Source organism: Sceloporus occidentalis, unplaced genomic scaffold, assembly GCF_023333645.1.
Source record: "Sceloporus occidentalis isolate IW3139 unplaced genomic scaffold, rSceOcc1.0.p SCAF_5, whole genome shotgun sequence".
Taxonomy (NCBI): domain Eukaryota; kingdom Metazoa; phylum Chordata; class Lepidosauria; order Squamata; family Phrynosomatidae; genus Sceloporus; species Sceloporus occidentalis.
Window position 1 is genome coordinate 186,745,826 of NW_028316985.1, and position 22,173 is coordinate 186,767,998.

The window sequence follows — 22,173 nt, forward strand, 5'->3', positions numbered from 1 at the left end:
TCGATCCTAACTCATGGTGACCCTGTGAATGAGACGTCTCCAAATCCCCTTATCCTCTGCTCAGGTTCCGGCCCCTGGTCTCCCTGATTGAGTCCATCCATCTGGCATGCAGTGTTCCTCTCTTCCTGCTTCCCTTCACCTTTCCTAGCAATATTGTCTTTTCCAATGAGTTGTGCCTTCTCATGATGTAGGCAAAATACAGCAGCCTCAATTTAGTCAACCTGGCTCTAGGGAGAGTTCAGGCTTGATCTGTTCTGAGACCCATCTGTTTTTGGCCATCCATGGTATCCTCTGCATTCTTCTCCAGCCCTGTATCTCAAATGAATTGATTTTCTTCCTATCTGCTTTCTTCACTGTCCAGTTCTCACATCCATGCATCATAATGGGGAACACGATGACATGGACAAATCTAACTTTGGGGTTCAGATGTATTTTAGGGCCCTCTGTTTAAAAACCTTCAAAGAAGGAGAATCCACCAAACTCTGAGGGAGCTGTTCCACTGTCAAACAGCTCTCACCATCAGAAAGTTCTTCCTAAGGTTTAGATGGAATCTCTTCTCCTGTAGCTTGCATCCATTGCTCCATTGTGTCCTATTCTCAACATGACATCCTCAACATGACAGCCTTCAACTATTTAAACAGGGTTATCACATTATCTTTTAACCTTCTTTTCTCCAGGTTAAACAGAGCCAGATCCCTAATATGCTCCTCAGAGGGCTTGGTGGTACCCAGACCCTTCACCATTTTGGTCACTGTCTTCTGGATGTGCTCCACCTTGTCAACCTCCTTTTTGAATTGTGGTGCCCAGAACTGGACACAGGATGATTCCAGGTGAGGCCTGACAAAATCAAAACAGAGTGATAGTATTACTTCCCTCAGTCTAAACACTACACTCCTATTGATACAGCCTAGAATCGTATTGGCCTTTTTAGCTGCTGCATCACACTGTTGACTCACGTTCAACTTGTAGTCTACTAGGACTCCCAGATCCATTTCACATGGACTGTTGTCAAGCCAGTATTTCAAATGCAGCCAATTAAATGTGGGGAGGAAACTGCCAAAAATCTTAATCCAGGATAGTCGACATCAGGTTTCCCCCGAGTTTTTCTAAAAGATTCGGATTGTTGGCCATGTGAATAACTGATGCAAATAGATGCAAACCAGGATAAAACTCGGCATGCCTTGAACATGTTTCAAATACATCTGCATCATCAACTCTATTTTTATTTGAGTGCTGATATGTGTGAGCAACTGAACTTGCAGAGATGCGCAGAAATGGAGTTGCATAGTATGAATAACAACCCAAGAATACACAAGAGAGATTGTTCACATAGTTGTACACACACAAAAAACAACAACACACACACAACCAACTTGTGAATGACCTCTAATAACCAAGAAACAAACAACACAATCTAAATTTTCCTCCAGTCCCCAGATTTCTTGCATTGTAGCTTTTCCAGACTTCAACTGAGCATTTGGAAATGCAATTTAAGTATCCAAAGGAAAGGAACAGAGAAAGAGATCAAGGGAATGCGAAAATAGCCGACCCTCCCCATTTGTGTCTTTGACTTTTGCAGCTTTGATTATTCAGATTTGATTCATATGTTATCCGTAATAATCTTTGGTTTCTCCAGCGCAGGGTGAACAGATGTCCTAACCGCAAAGGAGGACAAGGCACTACAAAATGTAGGACAGTCGAGAAAAACGTAGGGCATGACCAAATAAAAGCGGAAAACACAAATATAAATTCACACTTCATAGTCATGCTCAAAAGGAGAGCATTTTGGAATTCAAAGGCTTTCATGGCCAGAATCCATAGGTTTTTTGGTGGGTTTTTCGGACTATGTGGCCATGTTCTGGAACAGTTTATTCTTCCTGAACAGATGCCTGAAATGTAGGTCATATCCTGGAAAAGGAGGACTTCTGGTCCAAGGTTGTCTATTCCCCTATCATGCAGCTCTTACTACAGCAAAGAAGTTCTCCCTAATGTTTAGCTGGAATCCCCCCCTTTTTTAAGTGGGATCGTAATAATGCAAATGTTCTGAAAGAGATCTTATTCTGCTTGAATTCTGTAATGGTGAGATGCCTAACAAAGGCATGCAGGTTAAACCCGGAAGCACAGGCAGAGCTAGGTGTTTGAAAAGGGACATCTTTCAGTACTAAATGTCCTTTGACAACACAATAAACATGGAGTGTTGACAGTGCAAACAACCAGTATTCTGGAAGCAGAACACACTCTTGGCTGACATTGTGCAATAAAGCCACACAATATAGACTGAGTCCCTGGAGCAGCAGGATGATGGGTCATGTTCAGGCAGTTGCTGCATTGCCATGGCTCCATCCTCTGGAGTCCTGGGATTTGTGGTGGCACCAGAGCTCTCTGACAGAGAAATATCTCGCCAAACCACACGTCCCAGAGTCCCATGCCATGGAGCCAGGGCAGTCCAAGCAGTGTCAGGGTGCATCTGCAGTGCAGAAATCATGCAGTTTGACACCACTTTAAGGGTCTATCCTATGGCATCCTGAGAGTTGTTTTTTTACAAGGTCTTCAGACTTTTCTGCCCAAGATTGCTGAGTGCCTCCCAAAACTACAATTCCCAGGATCCTGTAGGATAGAGCCATGGCAGTTAAAGTGGTGTCATGGTGCGTCTGCCATAATGTAGTAATAATGCACTTTGACACCACTTTAAGTGTGCATCTATTCCTATGGAATCCTGGGATTTGTCGTTTTACAAGGTCTTCAGCCTTCTCTGTCAAGGAATGCTGGGGCCTCACAAAACTACAAACCCCAGGATTTTGCAGTTATGTAGTTATGCTATGGCATTTAAAGTGGTGTCAAGGTGCATTAATTCTGTAGTGAGCCTCATTCCTCCACTCCAACCCTTAGACCACACTGTCCAAACTCTGCAGCCTCCAGCCTGCCTTGGGTGCTGCAGAGGACCTCAGGGCATGCCTTTCCCTTTCCATCAAAGAAGCCAAAACAAGGCAGTAGCTGTGGTTTATTTGGTAAACTGGTGATGCAGCATTACTTTTAAAACGGAATGGCATGCAACCTTTGGAGGAAGGTGCAATCTTTCCAGCTCACAGCCCCAAACCTGCAGCTGACTGAGAGTTTACAGACAACAGTTTCTTTCTTTTCCCCCCCATATGTGCGCAGACACACAACACACAGGAGGGCAGGGCAAAGCACTGGAACTGGAACCAGTCAGGTGGGTCAGGTATAAAAACTCCAGGGCTGCGCTCTCCTAGGTTTCCATTCACTCCAGGACCCTTCCAACTAGGAGATGGCTACCAAGGTGGAAATCAGGATCAATGGCCACCCGGGGGACTTAGCCGGGGCCCGAGAACACATGCTTGCGGCAACCAGAGACTATATCACACACCCAAGACTGAGTGAGTATTTGCGCAATGGGTGGGTTTCTTTGGTCTCTTCATGAGAAGCTGACACCAGTTTTGCAAAATTGTGATTCTTTGGCATAGTGCTGTCCAAAAGACAACCAAAGTTGTAGGCGCAGGGGAGGGTGAAATGAGGACACTGCCCTCTGCCACATAAGCATTTGGCATTTCTTTTTACTTTGGTCCTCCAGATCTTTTTGGACTTCAGCTCCCAGAATCCCCTGCCAACTTGGTCAACAGTCAGGAATTCTGGGAGCTGAAGTCCAAAACATCTGGAGGACCAAAGTTTGGGAATCACTGCTAGAATGGATAAAGTCAGTTAATAAAGCAAACCCTCCCTCTTCCCCATCAAAACGGCAAAATTCACATCTGGAAGAATTCACCCTCCCCATAAAAGTCAAAGAGCATCTTCATAGTATTGAGATTGTTTGATTGATTGATTGATTTATACGATCATTTGTGCCTCCCTTCTTCTCTTGGGGACTTTGGGCTGGAACAGCAGGTTTCAGCAGCTTCTATGAACAAATTATTTTCTTTTAGTGTGAAAGTGTTACTTATTCTTTCTCTTGTATGTACAGTGGGGTTTTCCTGAATATTTATTAAAGGGTTACATTGCTTTTGCTTGTATTTATTGCTGCTTGAAGGTGAGCTTTTTTGAGTATTTACCAGAAAACAAAACTGGACTCTCCCAAGGAGAATATTACCATCATTTGTAGATTGTACAACCTTTAAGCATGTGCTACATTTTCTCCCAATTGTCGAATCAAATTCAGGAACTGTACTTTTTTTGAACAGTTTTGCTTTTGAAACTGGTTCTACGCTCACAAATGCAATCTCAAATTTGGGATGTCATTGAGGAAAGCAATCCAGCAATGCATGCGACCAGTCTGTTGGCCTATTGGTATGCATAGATTCTCTCTTTGGGGGATTCAACGTATCCTTAGATCTCTGGGAGCTATTTGCTTTTATTTACTGCCTGCTTGCCAGGGAATATGTGTGTCACTGTCTATGCATCCTTGCATGTGATATAACTATCTTTCCTGTTGAAGAGGTGTTTAAAGATGGATGACCATCTTTCAGGAGTGCTTCAAGCCAGGAGGTTAATGGCCCTTGGGTTCCCTTCCATCTCTATGGAGTTTGTCACACTGGGGCTAATTCCGGCATTTAAGAGAGATTAAAGCACATTTAAAGCATCCTGCAAATAAAGCAAAAATGGCAAGTAATTGTGCGAATGGTTATCACACGCAATTGCGCAAATAAAGCCATATCGGAAATGCATTGTAGCTGAAATCCTGAAAGTTAAAAAATGCTGGTTAATGCTTCTTTGTGACCACTTTAATGGTGGATTTTGTGTGATGTTGTCTGAAATCGTTAAGCATAATTATGCAATTTTTCCAGGATATTCATGAGATTAACTCCCGATCTTAGTGTGATAAACTCCTATGATTCTGTGAAAAAAGCCAGTAAGATCATAGGCTCCAACTGTCTCTGCTTTTAAAAAGTCCTGGTTTCTCTCTCCTCCCCGCACTTTCCCTCTTTAGTATCGGCTTCTTTCAACTGCAGCAATCTGAGTTCAAAATGCAAAAATGGTTGGGTCTCAATTAATTCAGCAGAGGGAAGAGGAGAGGAGAGAAAAGAAACTTGTTCTTTCCAGGAGGCTCAGGCAAAAAGAAACTGCTGCAGCTGTTCCTAGCTTGCCTTTTCTTCTGCATGAATAACTTTTGCTATCTTGACCACACTCTGATGTTGGCTTGACCACACGGGTCCTGGTTTTAGTCTGTGAAATGTTGGAGGGCATGAGAGACGCAACACAAGAGTTCCTCCTTTTCTTTGAGGACATTTGCAGATGACCTTGGCCAAAGTCACCACCTAAAAGCCTCGCCTGACCATTCTGGGTTGCAGTTCCAGCTTGCAAGCATCTCCGTCCAGCAGACTATAAACAGCGCAGCCTTGCCTGGACCCGCATGTTCTGGTTAGCTCTGAGAGTTTTATTATTAACCAAAACAACAGCAATCACAAACAAGGAGAGCTGGTATTTTTCCACAACTGCATTGTGTCCCAGTTGCTCAATGACTTGGGTGAACTGGGTGGTTTGGGGGTTCGGGGAAGACGTAAGATATCCCACCTTTTGCATTGCACTGTTCTCTTCCGCTGTTCCCCCTTTTTTTGCAATACCTTTTTAACCATTACCTTTTCATGTTCTTTCCTGTATGTGTGTGTTTTAACGCGTGTCCCTTTTAATTTTTGTAACCTCTGGGATGATACAGATACAACCTCTCATAACAATGTTGTGCATCATTATTGCAATAATAATTGTTTGATTATTATCATAAACATTATTAACATCTCACGATGATTATGGCAATAATTATATGCAGGCTTGATCTGTACAAGGACCCATTTGTTTGTCTTCATGGCTGTATCCTCGTCACTCTTCTCCAGCACTAGATCTCAAAGGAGTTGATTCTTTTCTGATCTATTTTCTTCACTGTCCAGTCCTCACATCCGTACATAGTGATGGGAAATACACAGTGACTTTCATGCTCCGTTGTATAGCTTTACTCTTCAGGAGGGCTCTTTGACAGTGGAACACACTTCTTCCTCAGAGTGTAGTGGAGTCTCCTTCCTTGGAGGTCTTGAAACAGAGGCTGGATGGCCATCTGTCAAGTATGCTTTGACTGAGAATTCCTGCATGGCAGAAGGGGGTTGGACTGGATCAGGGCCCTTGGGGTCTCTTCCAGCTCTAAGATTCGATGATTCGATGATCTTGCCTAGTTCATTCATGGTTTCCCTTCCCATTGCTAGTCTTCTTCTGATTTCTTGGCTGCAGCCTCCATTCTGATCAGTGTTTGATCCTAGGTACAGGGCCCTAATTGTTTCTATTTCTTCATTGTCTAGATTGAATTTATGTATTTCTTCCATAGTGATAAAAGTTTTCATATGATGTCATGATGAAAAGAGATTAAAGTGTCATTATCCCGGGAATAACCATTCAATAAGCAGCAACAAATCATTCCCGGGAAAATCCTATGAATGATTTGCTGCTATTTATTGCCTGGCTATTGTCTAGTTATTTCTGGGATAAAGATCTCTTTCTTAACCATGTCTTAACCGCGTCTTAATAGAAATTGCATGATTTTCACAGGATAATCCCCATTTAAATTTCCAATTCAGTGTGATAAACTAGGAAAGCTGATGCTACAACTCCTTTTGCACAGTTTGTCTCAATGGTTGCTACAAGATCCCTTTACATTGGGAAGAATGTTACTCATCATTTTATTCTTTTTTCATATTTTATTTATAACATATAAAACATATAAATAAAACACAGATAATGGTGTTCTTATATATATTGGTCATCTCATAGTACATGAATATAGCCTCATAAAATATCAATGTTCTACGGTCTTGCTAATTACGAACCTATTTCTTCCTTCTGACTCTTAACCTACGTTGCTTTTCACCTTCAGTAATGTTTAGGTCATCCTAGTGTCACCATTCTTTTAATGATATAAGATTCTTGGTGGATCTGCCTATTCAAAGACTGCAAGAGTTCCAGGGAAAACAGCATAATAACAAAAGGGAAGGATAATTTGGAAATAAGAGACAGTTTACTCATCATTTCAGACTTGCACACAAACTTGACTGCTGCAGGCGGTTCACTTATTAGTCTCAAAGGTGCTATGAGATCCCTTTGCATACTGATTTTCCAGACTACCATGGCTAGGTCTTTGAAGATGATGATGATGATGATGATGATGATGATGATGATGATGATGATGATGATAATGCAGGGAAGGGGGACGAAGGGGATGCAAAGCAAGTATTTCACATGAGTGGAAGTGAAAAGCAAACCGGAGACCCCTCTCCCCACCTCCTGTTTCCTCTGCTCTTGGTTTGCCCCCCTGCCCATAACCTCCAAGACCCCGCTTCTGCCAGGCGTGAAGGCACACACTGTTCCTAATGGGCACAGGCACGGCAAGGTCAGGGGGCCACCGGTGTGTCAGAATGTGTCTCTCCAATTGCAAGCCCCCCTCTCCGCTTAAAGGCCCGGCTTTCACACCACGCTCAACTTGCGACAGCAGCAGGAGAGAAGAGGGAAGAGGGGGCTGCGGGGGAAAGGGCCAGCAAGAGACATCTGGGCATGAAAGCAGGAGAGACATAGCTCCTTCCAAGGGAACAGAAAGAAGACAACAATAATGACAAGGGAGGATCTAGACAAATTCAACCTAGACAATGGAGAAACAGAAGCAGTGAAAAGATTCTCATACCTGGGAACAAACACTGAGAGAAACAGGGGCTGATTAAAAATGGGGAGAGCGGCTATGAAAGAACTGGAAAAGATCCTGAAATGTAAAGATATAGATCTCAGCACAAAAGTTAGAATCGTACAAGCCATCGTATTCCTTATTGCCATAGATGGATGGATGTGAGAGCGGGACAGTGAAGAAAGAGGATAGGGATGAAAATAAATTCATTTGAGATTATGTGGGGCTGGAGGAGAGTGATGAGGATCCCAAAAAGACAAAAATGGGTCCTGGAGCAGATCGAGCCTGACCTCACCCTGGAAGCCAAGATGATGAAACTGAGGTTGTCGTACTTTGGGCACATCATGAGAAGGCAGGTCTCACTGAGAAAAGACAATATTGCTAGGGCCTCATTCCCACTACGTTTTAAACTTGTTTGCAAATGGGTTTGAAGCGGTTTAAATGACCCTGTTTTGCACTTGAACTGAATTGCTGAAGCGATTCAGAGAGGGGGACCATGCGCTGCACCCATTTAACCCACATCTTTTTGATGCTGATTTTTCCCCACGTCTTTTTGGATTTTGTGCAAGTGTAAACCAGATGTGGATTGGAATCAATTTAAAGAATCAATTCCATGTGAGTGTGAACAGGATGCAAATCAGAATCAATTTACTATGATGTGATAAGGGGTCGCTGGTGGGGAAGCAGGAATTAACAACCTGTGTTAGCCCACCCTTCAGCGCGCATACGGAAGTACGTAAATGCGATTGCAGTGATGGAGAGAGGGGAAAAATCCCATTGAAAACACTTCAAATTGAACCGATTCATTTGCCAATGTGAACTCCAAGTGGGTTATTGTGAGAAAATCCCACAGGAAACGGCTTAAATTGAATTGATGCATTCATCCAGGTGAACCACAAGTGGGTTATTTTGTTTCATTTTACAGCATGAAAATGCAGTCGGAGCAAATGTAGTGTGAACCATGCTCCCTGCCGAACCGATCCATCGATTTGGATCGCAAAGCGATTTATTTGTAATGAGGCCTAGGATAGATGGAGGGAAGTAGAAAGAGAGGAAAATCACCTGCCAGATGGATGGACTCGATTAAGGGGCTCATGGGTAAGAATCTGCAAGAACTTAGGAGAGTAGTGGAGGAGAGGGACCCTTGGATATGTCTCATCCATAGGGTCACCACGGATGGACAGTTAACAGCAATAAAAGCTCTCTCCCTGCATTTTACCAGGATTTTCCCTCCAAGGAAAACAAGCAGGGAAGCAAGCAAGGGAGAGGAGCTGCTCTCCACAATGCACAACAAAGCACACTGGGAGGAAATATTGCCAATTGCAACACAGTCTGGAGAGATAGCGACATCTTCTTCATGTCCAGTGTGCACATGTGTGTCTGGCTGTGGGGATGAAAAGGACTCATTTCTATTTTTGAGATGAGATAGTTTGTTTAAAATAAATAAATCAATGACACAGTACTTTGAAGTCAGGATGGGAAATTATAGCATATGGTTTGCTGTGGTTGATGTATGCCTTCAAGTCATTTCCGATTTATGGCAACCCTAAGGTGAGCCTATAATTGGGTTTTCTTGGCATGTTTCTGAAGAAGGGGGTTTGCCATTGCCATCCTCAGAGGCTGAAAGAGAGCGCAAACATGTAAACCAGGCATCCCTTGGCAGCTGTATTGCTATACCAGATGAGTCGGTCACTTTGTCATTTGCTCTTTCAGTGTAGCCAGGTGAATGAGGTTGGGTTGCTCTCACCTGTCTGGAGAGAAGGCTGGCTCTGCCATGGCAGCAGGTGGCACACTGGGAATGTGCCACTTGCCATGTTTCCAGCCCAGAGCCCTCATGGCATTATGGCATTGAGTTGGCGTGTTAGACTCCTTGCTCCTTGAAAGCTGTCCAGGGCTGGCTCTTGACTTTCTGAGACGTGGTTGTGTTGATTCATAAACACGTTGTCTTACTCTCTGCCTGTGGGTGGCTGGGATTAGTGCTGCTCTGGGCAGCCTCTGCCATGGCTGTCGGTAGAGAGCACAAAGCAATGGATCCTGAGCACAACAAAGGCTCCCTCTCTCAGCCCGCAACTGAGGGGTTGTTCCCACTTAATATTTGAAACGATTTAAAATACAAATGCAAATTCAAGATCAGGAGATTTTCGTGGGCTTTTTGGACTGTGTGGCCATGTTCTAGAAGAGTTTATTCCTGATGCTGGTGAAATGTCAGAAATAAACTCTTCTACAACACGGCCACATAGCCCAAAACACCCACGGAAATCTATAGATGCTGGCCATGAAAGCCTTCCACTTCACATCAAGTTCAGGAGCTTTGAGCTGTTCTTGTTAAGTCAGTTAAGGACATAAACGTCTATGTTCTTACCTGCACAGAACACAGTGGGCCTTCCTTCTGAGCATTGGTGCCCAGAGCTTTCTCATCAGGGTCTGGTAAATCCACTCTAGGGTTAGTCTAAACTTAAAAGGAACTATCCCACAGGCTAAACCCTGTCTCCCAAAATAGGTCCACTTCTTTGGAAGGCAGCCCAGAGTGGATTCACCACACCCCTGATGTGCACGTGTCACTGGTGGCCACCACTTCTGAATGAATGTGTTTAGGGCTGTCCTATTGTTTTGCTCTGGTGGCCAAGTTCCATGTGGACCCTGCGCTGTCCAAGCCAGGAACAGAAAGGAGCCAACTGCCTTAGGGCAGCTTTAGTTTCTGCTCCATTGATGTGTTTTTCAGCACCCATCAACTTCCATTCTCCAAGCCCAGCATGCTTCTTTCACCCCTAGATGGGCTTTGAGGCATATCTACCTCGAACTCCTTCCCTTTATTTATACTTCTCTTCCCTCCCCAGAATGGGACTCAAGGAGGCTGTATGGCTGAAAAACCCCTTTTCCCTGCTCTGCCCTTTTGCAGTCCTGATAGCTTTGAGGCGTGCATTATGCCTCAATAATACAATATGCCCTCTGCATCCTCAGATTCTTTATGCACAGATTCAACCATCAATGGCTTGAAAATATTACACACACACACACACAACAAAAAGCAAACCTTGATTTTGTCATTTGATATAAGGGATGCCATTTCACTGTGACATTATATTTAATGGGACCTGAGGATCTGTGGTATCCGTGGTGGATCCTGGGACCAAACCCCAATGGATACCAAGGGCCCACAATATCTGCTAAGATCCTGCATTGGCACTGCATAAAGTGATGCCTGATTGTTATTGTTGTAGTTGTTGTCATTTCCAATTTACGGTGACCCTATCATGGGATTTTCCTGGCAAGATTTGTTCAGAGAGGGTTTGCCTTTGCTTTCCTCTAAGGATGAGAGAGTGTGACTTACAGGGCAAAGATGTCCAGTCCTGGGCACCACAGTTCTAAGATACTGGCCAGAGAAGGTCAACCAAGATGACCAAAGCTCTGGAAACCACCAAGCCCTAGGAGGAAGAACTTAGGAACTAGTATGTTTAGCTTGGAGAAGAGAAGACTGGGATGTGAAATGATAAGAGACATCTTTAAACATCTGAAGGGACCTCATGGAGAAGATGGAGACAGCTTGTGTCCTTCTGCTCCAGAGACTAGGACAAGAAGCCATGGATTCAGGTTGTAGGAAAAGAGATTCCACTTAAACATTAGGAGAAACGTCTTGAGAGTAAGAGTTTATTAGGCTGCCATGGAAAGTGGTGGATTCTCCATCACTGGAGGCCTTTAAACGGAGTTTGGATTGACATCTTTAGTGCTAATCCAAAGGTTTTAGTTGTGCATTCTGGAATGGCAGAGGGTTGAACTAGATGACCCCTATGGACCCTTTCTGCTCTAAGATGATAAGATTCCATGACTGTAGGCCCAAACCTAATTTACTAGAAGACATCTCCTAGAATCCCTCAGTTGCATTTTGAGAATGGAGTCCAAAAAGCAATGTTTCCAAGATCTGGACTGGTCTACCTTGCAGAGTTGTGGTGGGGCCACAGAGGGCAATACAGGTTGCCTCTCCCTTATCTGAAATGCTTAGGACCAGAAGTGTTTTAGATTTGGGATTTTAATTTATTTTTAATATCTGTAGAGTTGGCCGTTTGTATTCATGGATTCCTTTTCCATTCATTCAGTCAACCATGGCTTGAAAATATTTTTTAAAATATATAAATTCCAAAACTGATTTTGTCCATTTATACTATTTTACCACGCCATTTTTTTCTAATGAGATTTGGGGTTGGGGGCCCAGGACCCCCATGGAAGTGGAAAAAAATATATTAAAAACATACATTTTTTTATTATGAGAGAAGACTCTTGGAATCTCTCTTTCCTCCAGGACAATTCTATGGTCAAGATCTGCCAGACGTTGACCATGAAACTGCACTGAAGGACCAAACAATGCCTAGAGAAGTGTTCTCTCTAGCAATCTCTAGGTCCTCCAGTGTGACTTTTGGCAGATAAGCTGGTGAGGAACAGAATCAATGGGTCTAAATGCTTCTTCCAGGCCATTCAACATTGATGCACCAGCAAGAACAGCCAGGCATTTCATCGCAGCCAGTGTTGGCGGGGACTGCCACCCCCAAATCAGATGCTCCAAGGCCATTTTTGTCGGCTTGGAAATGGGACTGTCTGTACAACCTATGTTTCCAATGGGGTTCTCCCCCCCCCACCCCCGGCCCTTTGGCTCTTTGGGGTTCACGCTTGGGTGGACCGGTCATTCCTTGCCCCTTCACTGCCCCCCTTGCACCCGGACCAGTCACATGACCCTGCAGGTGTGTATGGGAACCCTCTGCTGCAGGCCCTAATTAGTGGCATAGTGCGCAGGCCCCTGCTGAGCCTTTCACAAGCCCCGCTCGGCTTGGACGGGCCCAATGTGTTTGACAGTGCTGCACAAACTGACACATCACACAATGGGCAGGTTGCATAAGAGAGGCAAGCAGGGAAGGAAGGGGAAGGGGATGGCCAAAACCCAAAGCGCCAGGGACCATCGGAAAAGTTTGGCAACTCCAGGAAGGCTTGGGCCTTTTATGCACTGGGCAAGAGCTTGCAGCCCCTGGAAAGGGAATGCCATGAACTGTCTGTCTGTCTGTCTATCTATCTATCTATCTATCTATCTATCTATCTATCTATCCATCTATCATTATCATATTTATTATCATATTTATTTGTATCCTACTTTCCCCAAAAAACTTCCCCAAAGCAGCTATCATCTATCTGTCTGTCTGTCTATCATCTTAACCATTCTATCCTATCTATCTATCTATCTATCTATCTATCTATCTATCTATCTATCATCTATCTATCTATCTATCATCATTATATTTATTATATTTATTTGTATCCCATTCTTTTCACAAAACTGGGATTCAAAGCAGCTATCTATCTGTCTATTTGTTATCTCTATCTATCTATCTATCTATCTATCTATCTATCTATCTATCTATCCATCTGTTGGACCATAACTGGAGACCAGGGTTCGATTCCCTGTTCAGCCAATGAAACCCACTGGGTGGCCTTGGATAAGTCACACTCTCTCAGCCTCAGAGGATGGCAAGGACAAACCCCTTCTGAAGACCTTTGCCAAGAAAACCCTGCAATAGGGTCTTCATAAGTTGGCAACAACTTGAAGACAAGCGATACACGCAAACAGGGCCTCCCCTAGAACCTCCGCTCTCTTTAAACAACTAGCCTCCCAGATACGCCTATATTAAAGATGCAGGATAATCCCAGCACTTGGCTGGTTGCATTTTCCCACCTTGTGCTGTTAGTGAACTGGCAGGTAGCACTCTCTCGCCTCCAGGGCCAACAGTTGACCACAGGGGCAGCAAATCTACTTTGGGTTTTGGTCTGAACTTTCAAGGATCCACCCAAAGTGATGGAAGGGCTGTTTTTGGAAATTAGGTTTAGCTCCTTGGTCAGCTCCATTACAGTTCAGATCCAGAAACTCACATGGGAACTGCTGTTCTCCGCTGCTCAATGATGCTTAGGTCAGTGGCGCACCACTTGCATACAAAATGAGATGTTCTCTGGTGTGTTTTGCCCAGTATCACAAGTATGGGAAAGACATAATTTGAAAATATGTGGAAAATGCTCGAAGAATGGGTGGGAAAGCCCTGTAAAGAGAATTCTGCACAAGTGAGAATTTTCACAGTTCGGGACTTAATTTGTGCAAAATTCACATTTTTATTTTATTTTGTTTCAAGCAGACTTTTCTGTACAAGAGTAATAATATTTCTCCATAAAAATATTGTTCCTGATGCAGAAAATGCTGATTTCTGCACACAGACACAGAGAGAGAGAGACATGTGTGAATTTTGTGCAAAATTAGTCCACAATGATACTGTTTTCTGAGCTTCAAAAGAGCAATATAAGCAACAGTCACACCGTTATGTTCTTCATATAACAAATAACAGTTTGTTTCAAAAGTAATAGTCAAAATGCCCCACTGGGAAGAATTGGTGAGAACTTTGTGCAATTTTCTTCAAGTACGTGAACTTCCTGAAATGTTTTGCAGATAAAAACACAAGGTTTTGTGCGGAAAACCCTGCTTTCTGCCCAGAAAATGAGTTTCATGTGCAGGAAAACTGTTCCGTGTGCAGAAAACAAAATCATTTCTCCGCAATACTTCACGGCAAGGAAAATACCGTGAAAGAATATTCATTTTCTTTTAAAGTGGGAAGAAAACGATTGCAAACTGGGTCCTTGGAATCCATTGGGATTTGGTTCCAGGACCCTATGTAGATACTGAAATCCATGGATGCTCAAATCCCATTAAATATAGTGGTGTAGTAAAATGGTGGCGCATGTGTATACACACGCGCGCACACACACACACACACACACACACACACACACCTTGGCTGGTTGATCCAAGGATAAATAATCCATGGATACAGAGGGCCAACTGTAAGTATTTGTCATCACATGTTAGGACAAAATAGTCAAGGATATATATCACTTTGTTGTTGTTATTCTGCATCTTCAAGTCATTTCCAGACGTATGGCTACTCTATGGTGAACCTATCATGGGCATTCCTTGGCAAAATTTGTTCATGATGCCCTCGCCATCCTCCAAGGCTGAGAGACTGTAACTTGCCCAGGGTCATCCATTGGGTTTCCATGTCCAAGCGGGGGATTCAAAACCTGGTTTCCAGAGTCAGCGTCCAATGCTCGAACCACTACACCACACTGGATCTCATTACATGTCTAATGTATCACAAGAGCAAGAAAAATTGACCTTTCTGGACTACAATTCATATGCTTTCCAGTCCATGGCTGAGATGGTTGGGGGATTCTGGGAGCCATAGTCCCCCCCAAAGGTAACTTGTTTGTTCTTTTCCTGGAGAGTGCTACTTTAGAGAGAGGGAAAGACTTTTGCAATGAAGGACGTCCTGGTGGATTTGGGTCCCCTCCTGAGCAGAGAGCATGGCGGCAACCCCTCGAGATGCTCTCCAAATGCCCTTGTTCATTGTGAACATAGTGAGAGGCTTTAGCCAGCGGAGAATGCAAAGTGTCCTTGAGCCCCACTGAAGTCAATGGGGCTGAAGTGTGTGTTTGTGTGCGCTACTTGAGAAGGAGGCGACAAGGAAAATCCTATTCCAATATGGGACAAGAGAAAGAGCAATGCTGGTTTCACATTTTTCTGGGCAATGGGCCTCGTGGCGTGAGGGTAATTGATGCCATGATGCCCATTGGGTTGGGGCTGGAAGGAATAATGCTGCCCCCATAAAGGGGCAATTGCATAGGTTTTGCAGTGTTTGACACCACTTTAACGGCGTGGCTCAATGACCAAAGGGTTTCATGCCTGCACAGAGATTATAGTCTGCCTTTCAGGGGCCAAATACCCTAAAGGCACCAGATCCCATTTGATCTTGGGAGGCTAAGCAAGGTCGGCCCTGGTTAGTACTTGGATGGGAGGCCGCCAAAAAGTACCAGGTGCTGTTGGCTCTATTTCGGAGGAAGGAAATGGTAAGGCAACCTCTGACTTTTCCTTGCCTAAGAAAACTGTATGAAATTTATGGGGTTACCATAAATCAACAGTTGAAGGTGAACACACACGCACACACACCAAGGGCCGAAATACCCTGAAGTCACCTGATCCAGTCCGGTCTTGGAAGCTAAGTAGCTTCAGTCCTAGTCAGTACTTGGATGGGAGACCACCAAAGAACTTCAGATGTTGTAGGCTATATTTCAGGGAAAGGAATGGGCAAAACCACCTCTGAGGATTCATTGCCAAACAAAACCCTATGAGATGTTCATGGGGTTGCCTCAGGAGTTCATCGCACTGGGGCTAATTTTGGCATTAAGGAGAGATTAAAGGGTATTTAAAGAATCCTGCAAATAAAGCGAAAATGGCAAGTAATTGCGCAAATGATTATCACACGCAATTGTGCAAATAAAGTGATACCAGAAATGCATTGTCGCTGAAATCCTGAATGTAAAAAGATGTGCGTTAATGCTTCTTTAAGACCACTTTAATGGTGGGTTCTGTGCAATTTCGTGTGAAATTGTTTTACTTAATTATGCGATTTATCCAGGCTATTCACAGGATAAACTCCTGATCTCCTTTGTGTGATATAAACTCCACAGGTTGGGCAGGTGGCTTGAAGGTGCATACAGACACACCTTTCCTTCCTTCCTTCCTTCCTTCCTTCCTTCCTTCTTTCCCATACACATATACACACACAAACTCATATACACACAGAGACTAAAACGACAGAAACAACTAAATCCATAAAGAACAAATCATTTAAAAAGAGGAGTTGCAATTAAGAAAATTATTGAGGAAATACCAGGATAAAGAGATGGGTTGATGGTGAAAAGAAGAAAAGAAAGAGGGAGGGAGGGAGGGAGGGAGGGAGGGAGGGAGGGAAGAGGAAGGAAGGAAGGAAGGAAAGAAGAAAAGAAAGAAGGAAGGAGAGAGAGGGGGCATGGAACAAGAGAGGGAAGAAAGAAAGAAGGAAGGAAGGCAAGCAGACAGGCAGGGAGGGACAAAGTGAGGGAGGGAGGGAGGGAGAAGGAAGGAAGGAAGGAAGGAAGGAAGGAAGGAAGGAAGGAAGGAAGGAAGGAGCAGGGCCCCTGTCCTGGCCCTTTGGAGGGGAAGGCAGTGGGAAGGTGGCTGCACTTTGGTGAGGAGCCCTGGGTCCTGGCTGAGGAGGGGACCCCCCACCAGAGGCCAGGGTCAGGAGGGAGGGGGGCTGGCAGCCTGGAAGCAATTAGGGCCCTGGGTGTGGTAGGGCTGGCTCTGCCCTTTGTCCGCATGGTCCATTTCCTCTGCTCCCGGCCCCTTCCCCTGCAGCCCCCCCCCCAGCCTTGCCCCATGGGAGTTAATAGGAGACAATTGTCAGGGTTAATGCAGATTGTGCCATGATGGGAGCTGTGAATTTGAGGCAGGAGGAGGGGGGCAGAAGCTGGCCTCTCAAAGGCCTCTGTGTGCAAGTGTGGGGTGTGTGGGGGTGTGCCCCCCTCCACTTTTTCCTTTTCTTTTTCTTTCTTTCTCCCCTAATTTGAGGAATCAACAGTCAGGGCCAACAGCTTTTCATCCACCTTTTCCCCTCCTGGCCCCCTGACTCCCTTCACCTCTGCAAAGAAGCCCCTTCGCCAGCCCACCCAAGACCCTTTTCTTTCTCTGGAGCAATTCATCCCCTTAATAATCTGAATTGCTGTTTTCCGATGGCGGGTCTCCCCTCCCTCCCTGTCCTCCCCCATTCCCTCCATCTTTACGTGTTCCTTCATCGTAACATAAAGACCCACATCTTTTCAGTTTTAGCCCTGATTAGAGTAGACCCATTGAATTGGTTGCACTCACCTATATGTTGACCCACTGTCCAACAATGGATTTGATGGATCTCATCTAATTTGAACCAAATCAAAGGATGCGGGAACTAGTGCCATAGTACAATGCAGTCGACCAGAGTTCTGTGGCAGAGAATGCTAAGTGCTTGTCCACACTGCGGAATTAAAGCCGTTTGACACCACTTTAGCTGCCATGACTTCACTCTACACAATCCTGGGATCTATAGTTTGGTAACTCACTAGAGCAAGGATCTGGGGTGTAGACAACTCCAGAATTAAAGGAGTTTGACACCACTTTAACTGCCACAACTCCATCCTATAGAATCTTGGGATTTGTAGTTTTTGGTGAGCCAGCAGAGCAAGGATCTGGGGTATAGCCACAACCCAGAATTAAAGTCGCTTATCACCATTGTAACGGCCGTAATTTTCTTCCCGCTGTGCAGTTTTCAAAGCCTAGGTTGCTGTCACATTGCAGAGTTTAAGGCAGTTTGACACAACTTTGACTGCCTTGATTCTGTCTTACCCAATCCTGGGATCTGTAGTTTGGTGAGGTACAGAGCTCTCTGACAGACCAGGCTACCAAACTACAAAGCCCATGATTCTGTAGGATAGAGTCATGGCAGCTAAAGTGGTGTCAAACTGCTTTAATTCTGCAGTGTGCACACACCCTAAATCCCTTCCCAAACTATAAATCCCTGGTTTCAGTAGCATGATTACCTGGATTTTGGGGTGATACCAGATTCAGGTGTAGGGATGGAGGTCCTCAGAGAGGAAAGCATCCCGACTGAAGTCCTTCAGAGGAACTGTCACTTGGGGGGTAATAAAACATATGCTGCGCACATCATGCAGAAAATCCTGAGTTAAATCTCCAGGAAAGGCTGCTGTTTCTTCAAAAGACATGCTCTGCCTGAAACTCTAGAGAACTCATGCTCCCTGTCAGAGCAGCCAAATACTAGGTTACATGGAGAAGGAATCAATACAAACATATAAAGACAAAGTCATGCATCTCTGCAGAGTGTGGATGAATTCCAAAAAGCACATCTTGATTTTGTCATTTTATATAAGGGACACCATTTTACTACACTACGATATATAAAGGGGCTTGAGCATCCATGAACCAAACCAAGGGCCCATTGTAATTAAAACAAGCAGAGGTGGGGTCGCAATGGGAAGCCCTCTAAGCCCTGTAATAGCCAACTTTTACATGGAACCCTTTGAATAGCAAGCCCTGGAAACATCAGCAAAAAGCCGACAGTATCGTTCTGATACGTGGATGACACTTTCACCATTTGGAGCCACGGAGAAGATCTGACTGTGTTTCTGGACCATCTGAACAACAGCCACCCAAACATTCAATTCATGATGGAAAAAGAAAAGGAAGGAACATTGCCATTCTTGGGTGTCCTGGTCATCCGCAAACCAAACCAATAGTTGGGCCACACAGTATACAGAAAACCTATACACACGGACAGATATCTACACAAGAACTTCAACCATTGCCCAGGACAAAAAAGGAGCATGATCAAAACACTGGTCGACCAGGCAAAATGGATCAGCGAACCCAACTTCTTGGAAGATGAATTGAAGCACCTAGTCTGGGCTCTACAGGTGAATGGTTATTCCAGCTCAGACATCAGAAGGGCTGCCAGATCAGAGACCAAGAGGAGGGAAGACAAGCAACCACCCAAAGGGAAGGTATTTCTACCATACATCAAAGGAGTCACAGAATAAGGAAACTGGTGAAGAAACACAATCTACAAACAATCTACAGACCAACCAAGAAAATCCAGCAAATACTGCACTCAACGAAGGACAGGAGAGACCTTCTCACAGCCACAGGAGTTTACTGCGTACGGTGCAGCTGCAGACAAGGCTACATAGGGACCACCAAACGTAGTGTCCAAACACGAATCAAGAGACACAAGAGACACTGCAGACTGGGTCAGCAAGAAAAATCAGCAGAACACATGATAAACCATCCTGGGCTTAAAATGTTGTTTGAAAACATTGAAATTCTGGACCATGCCAACAGCTATCAGGTCAGAATGCACAGGGAAGCCATTGAAATCCACAAACACCGGGACAAATTCAACTGGAAAGAAGAAACTCTTAAGTAAACAAAGTTTGGCTACCAGTCCTGAAAAACATTAAACCAGGACCTGAAAAACATTAAACCAGGACCTGAAAAACATTAAACCAGGACCTAGGCCATGCAAATGCAGACCACCCAGGGTCAGGGGTTTTCTCAGCAGACAATGGATCATTAAGTAAATGGACACCCTGAGACCCTGCCATCGGCAACAGAACAATACACAGATTAACATGGAAATTGCTTCCTCCCAACCCAGGGTTACACAGTATATATATATACCCCACTCTCTTCCATGCCAGCATTCTCTGAAGATGCCAGCCACAGTTGCCAACGAAATGTCAGGAATAAACTCTTCCAGAACATGGCCACATTGCCCGAAAAACCCACAGAAAACAATCTTTGCACCAGCTTAGCTAAGGATAGGTCAGATTTGGTGCAAAACTGGCCTTTGTTTATGAAGACAGTTGGCACTTGAACTGGGACTTTGGCCCTGCCTTGTGTAAACAGGTTGTGGTGGTGATGATGGGGAAACCGGTGTATCTCATTATTCAGAGAGCATGGCCAGGTACCTATTGAGTGCCACCCAGATGGCACCACAGTAATTTGTTGTTGTTGTTGTTGTTGTTGTGTGCCTTGAAGTCATTTCTTTTGTTAAATAGTTTTTATTAATTTCATTTTCAAAACAAATTAAATTAAAAAACATTTATACAACAAATAAATTCATTTTGCAAACGCTGACAACAATATCACATTCATTCAAATATCATTCGTTATTCTCCATCTACAGCTTTCCTCATTTTATCATTTCCAGTCTTTCTGTGAAAGGCTATCACACCGTGTAGATGTAATATTTTCTTTCTTACACTTCCTTGAAAGCTGTTATATCAAAACAAATTCATGGTTAAACTTTTACACACATATGAATCTATATTTAAGGTTCTTCATATATATGTATATTAATATATATGTTTCTACTTTTGTTTTAGTCCAGGTTTAATCCCATGGTTACTATTTCCCCCAAATTTTTTGGTTAAAGAGTGAAGAGTTTGTTTTTTTCCAGTCTTGGAGGTAAGTTTTTGGAGTCATTTCTGATGAATGGAGACCCTAAGGCAAACCTATCATGGGGTTATCTTGGCAAGATTTATTTGGAGGAGAGATCCATCAAGGCTCTCCGAAATCCTCTGGAAAAGAAGATTTCTTCCCAGTTTCCCATCTCTCTTTTTCATCTCAAGACATTCAGGGGCTAAGGAAAGCTCCACATTTGGGGGCTTTCTCTGGATTGGGATGAAGTGTCCAGACCCAAATTCCCGTTTCTCGCTGCTCCGTTCCATCCTGGGCCCCCTTTCCCCCCTTTTTATCTCAATCCACGGATTTCCACGGCAGACGGCACACGGTGACATTTTGAAACGTGCTAAACTAACCTTTCACCCAGTCACTCTGCTGTCACAGCAAATGATGTCAGTGGGATCTTTGGTTGAGCTCCGTGTGTGTGTGTGTGTGTTTGTGTGTATGTGATTGTGTGTGTGTGTGTTGGGGGTGGCAATGAGCAGTAATCCCACGTTAATTACACACAAGGCAGGGCACCCAATGGCAGAGTAGTGCAGATGAGGGTGAGCAATGGGCTACAGGCTGAATCTCCAAAATACCTGCGACCAAAAGTACAGTCGGCTCTCCTTATCCACGGATTTTTTTATCCACGGATTCAAGCATCCATGGCTTGAAAATATATTATTTTAAAAAGAATAAATTCAAAAAAGCAAACCTTGGTTTTGCCATTTGATATAATGGGCACCATTTTGCTATGATGCCATTATATTTAATGAGAGTTGAGCATTCACAGATTATTCATGGGGGATCTGGAACCAAACCCCGGCGGATAATAAGGGCCCACTGTATTTTGGATTTTGCATTTTTTTTCTTCAAATTTTGGCCTACAGTCGTCCCTCTGTTTTCGGGGAAACCTGACATTTGCCTATATTCAAGCCCCATTGGCTTGAATGGCAGGCGCATGCTCCATTTTGTGCCCCTCCGTTTGCCGCCTGCCGAATGGGCGAGGGACATGGATTTCAAGTCCATGAAAACAGAGGGGCAACTGTACATTCATATACAGTATGTATTTATATATTATTCTTTTCTTTTCTTTTCTTATATCCCACATTTCTCCCAATATAGGGACCCAAGGCGTAGCATAGTAATTTAAGTGCTAGACTACAACTCTGGAGACCAGGGTCCGATTCCCAGCTCAGCCATGAAACCCACCTTGGGCAAGTCACATGCTCTCAGCCTCAAGGAAAAGCAATGGCAAACCTCCTCTGTACAAATCTTGCCAAGAAAACCTAGTGATAGGTTTCACTTTAGAGTCAGAAATGACTTCAAGACACACAAGGAGAAGAATAAGATGTCTTGGAGAGTTTCGTTTGCTCCTTAGACACACAATAGTTCTAATAATTCTGTGCATGGAACAAAGTTTGTAGACACTGAACCATCAGAAAGCAAAAGTGTCCCTATCTCAGCCACCCAGGAGGACAATTTTGTAGTATTTTAGATATTGGAATATTTGCATATATATATATATTGAGATATCATGGAGATGGGGCCCAGATCTAAACACAACATTCATGTGTCTTCCATTTGCACTCATGTGGAACTTTTTGCAGTT

General features: G+C 44.0%; 1 protein-coding gene across 1 annotated transcript in view; it reads left to right on the forward strand.

Moving 5' to 3' along the window:
• Positions 1–3,286: 3,286 nt before the first annotated feature.
• Positions 3,287–22,173, forward strand: part of LOC149313314 (V-type proton ATPase subunit B, kidney isoform) — a 60,036-nt gene continuing 41,149 nt past the window's right edge. Inside the window, exon 1 of the mRNA XM_089527156.1 lies at positions 3,287–3,395. Coding sequence (XP_089383282.1) covers positions 3,287–3,395 — 109 coding nt within the window. The remainder of the gene's footprint in view (positions 3,396–22,173) is intronic.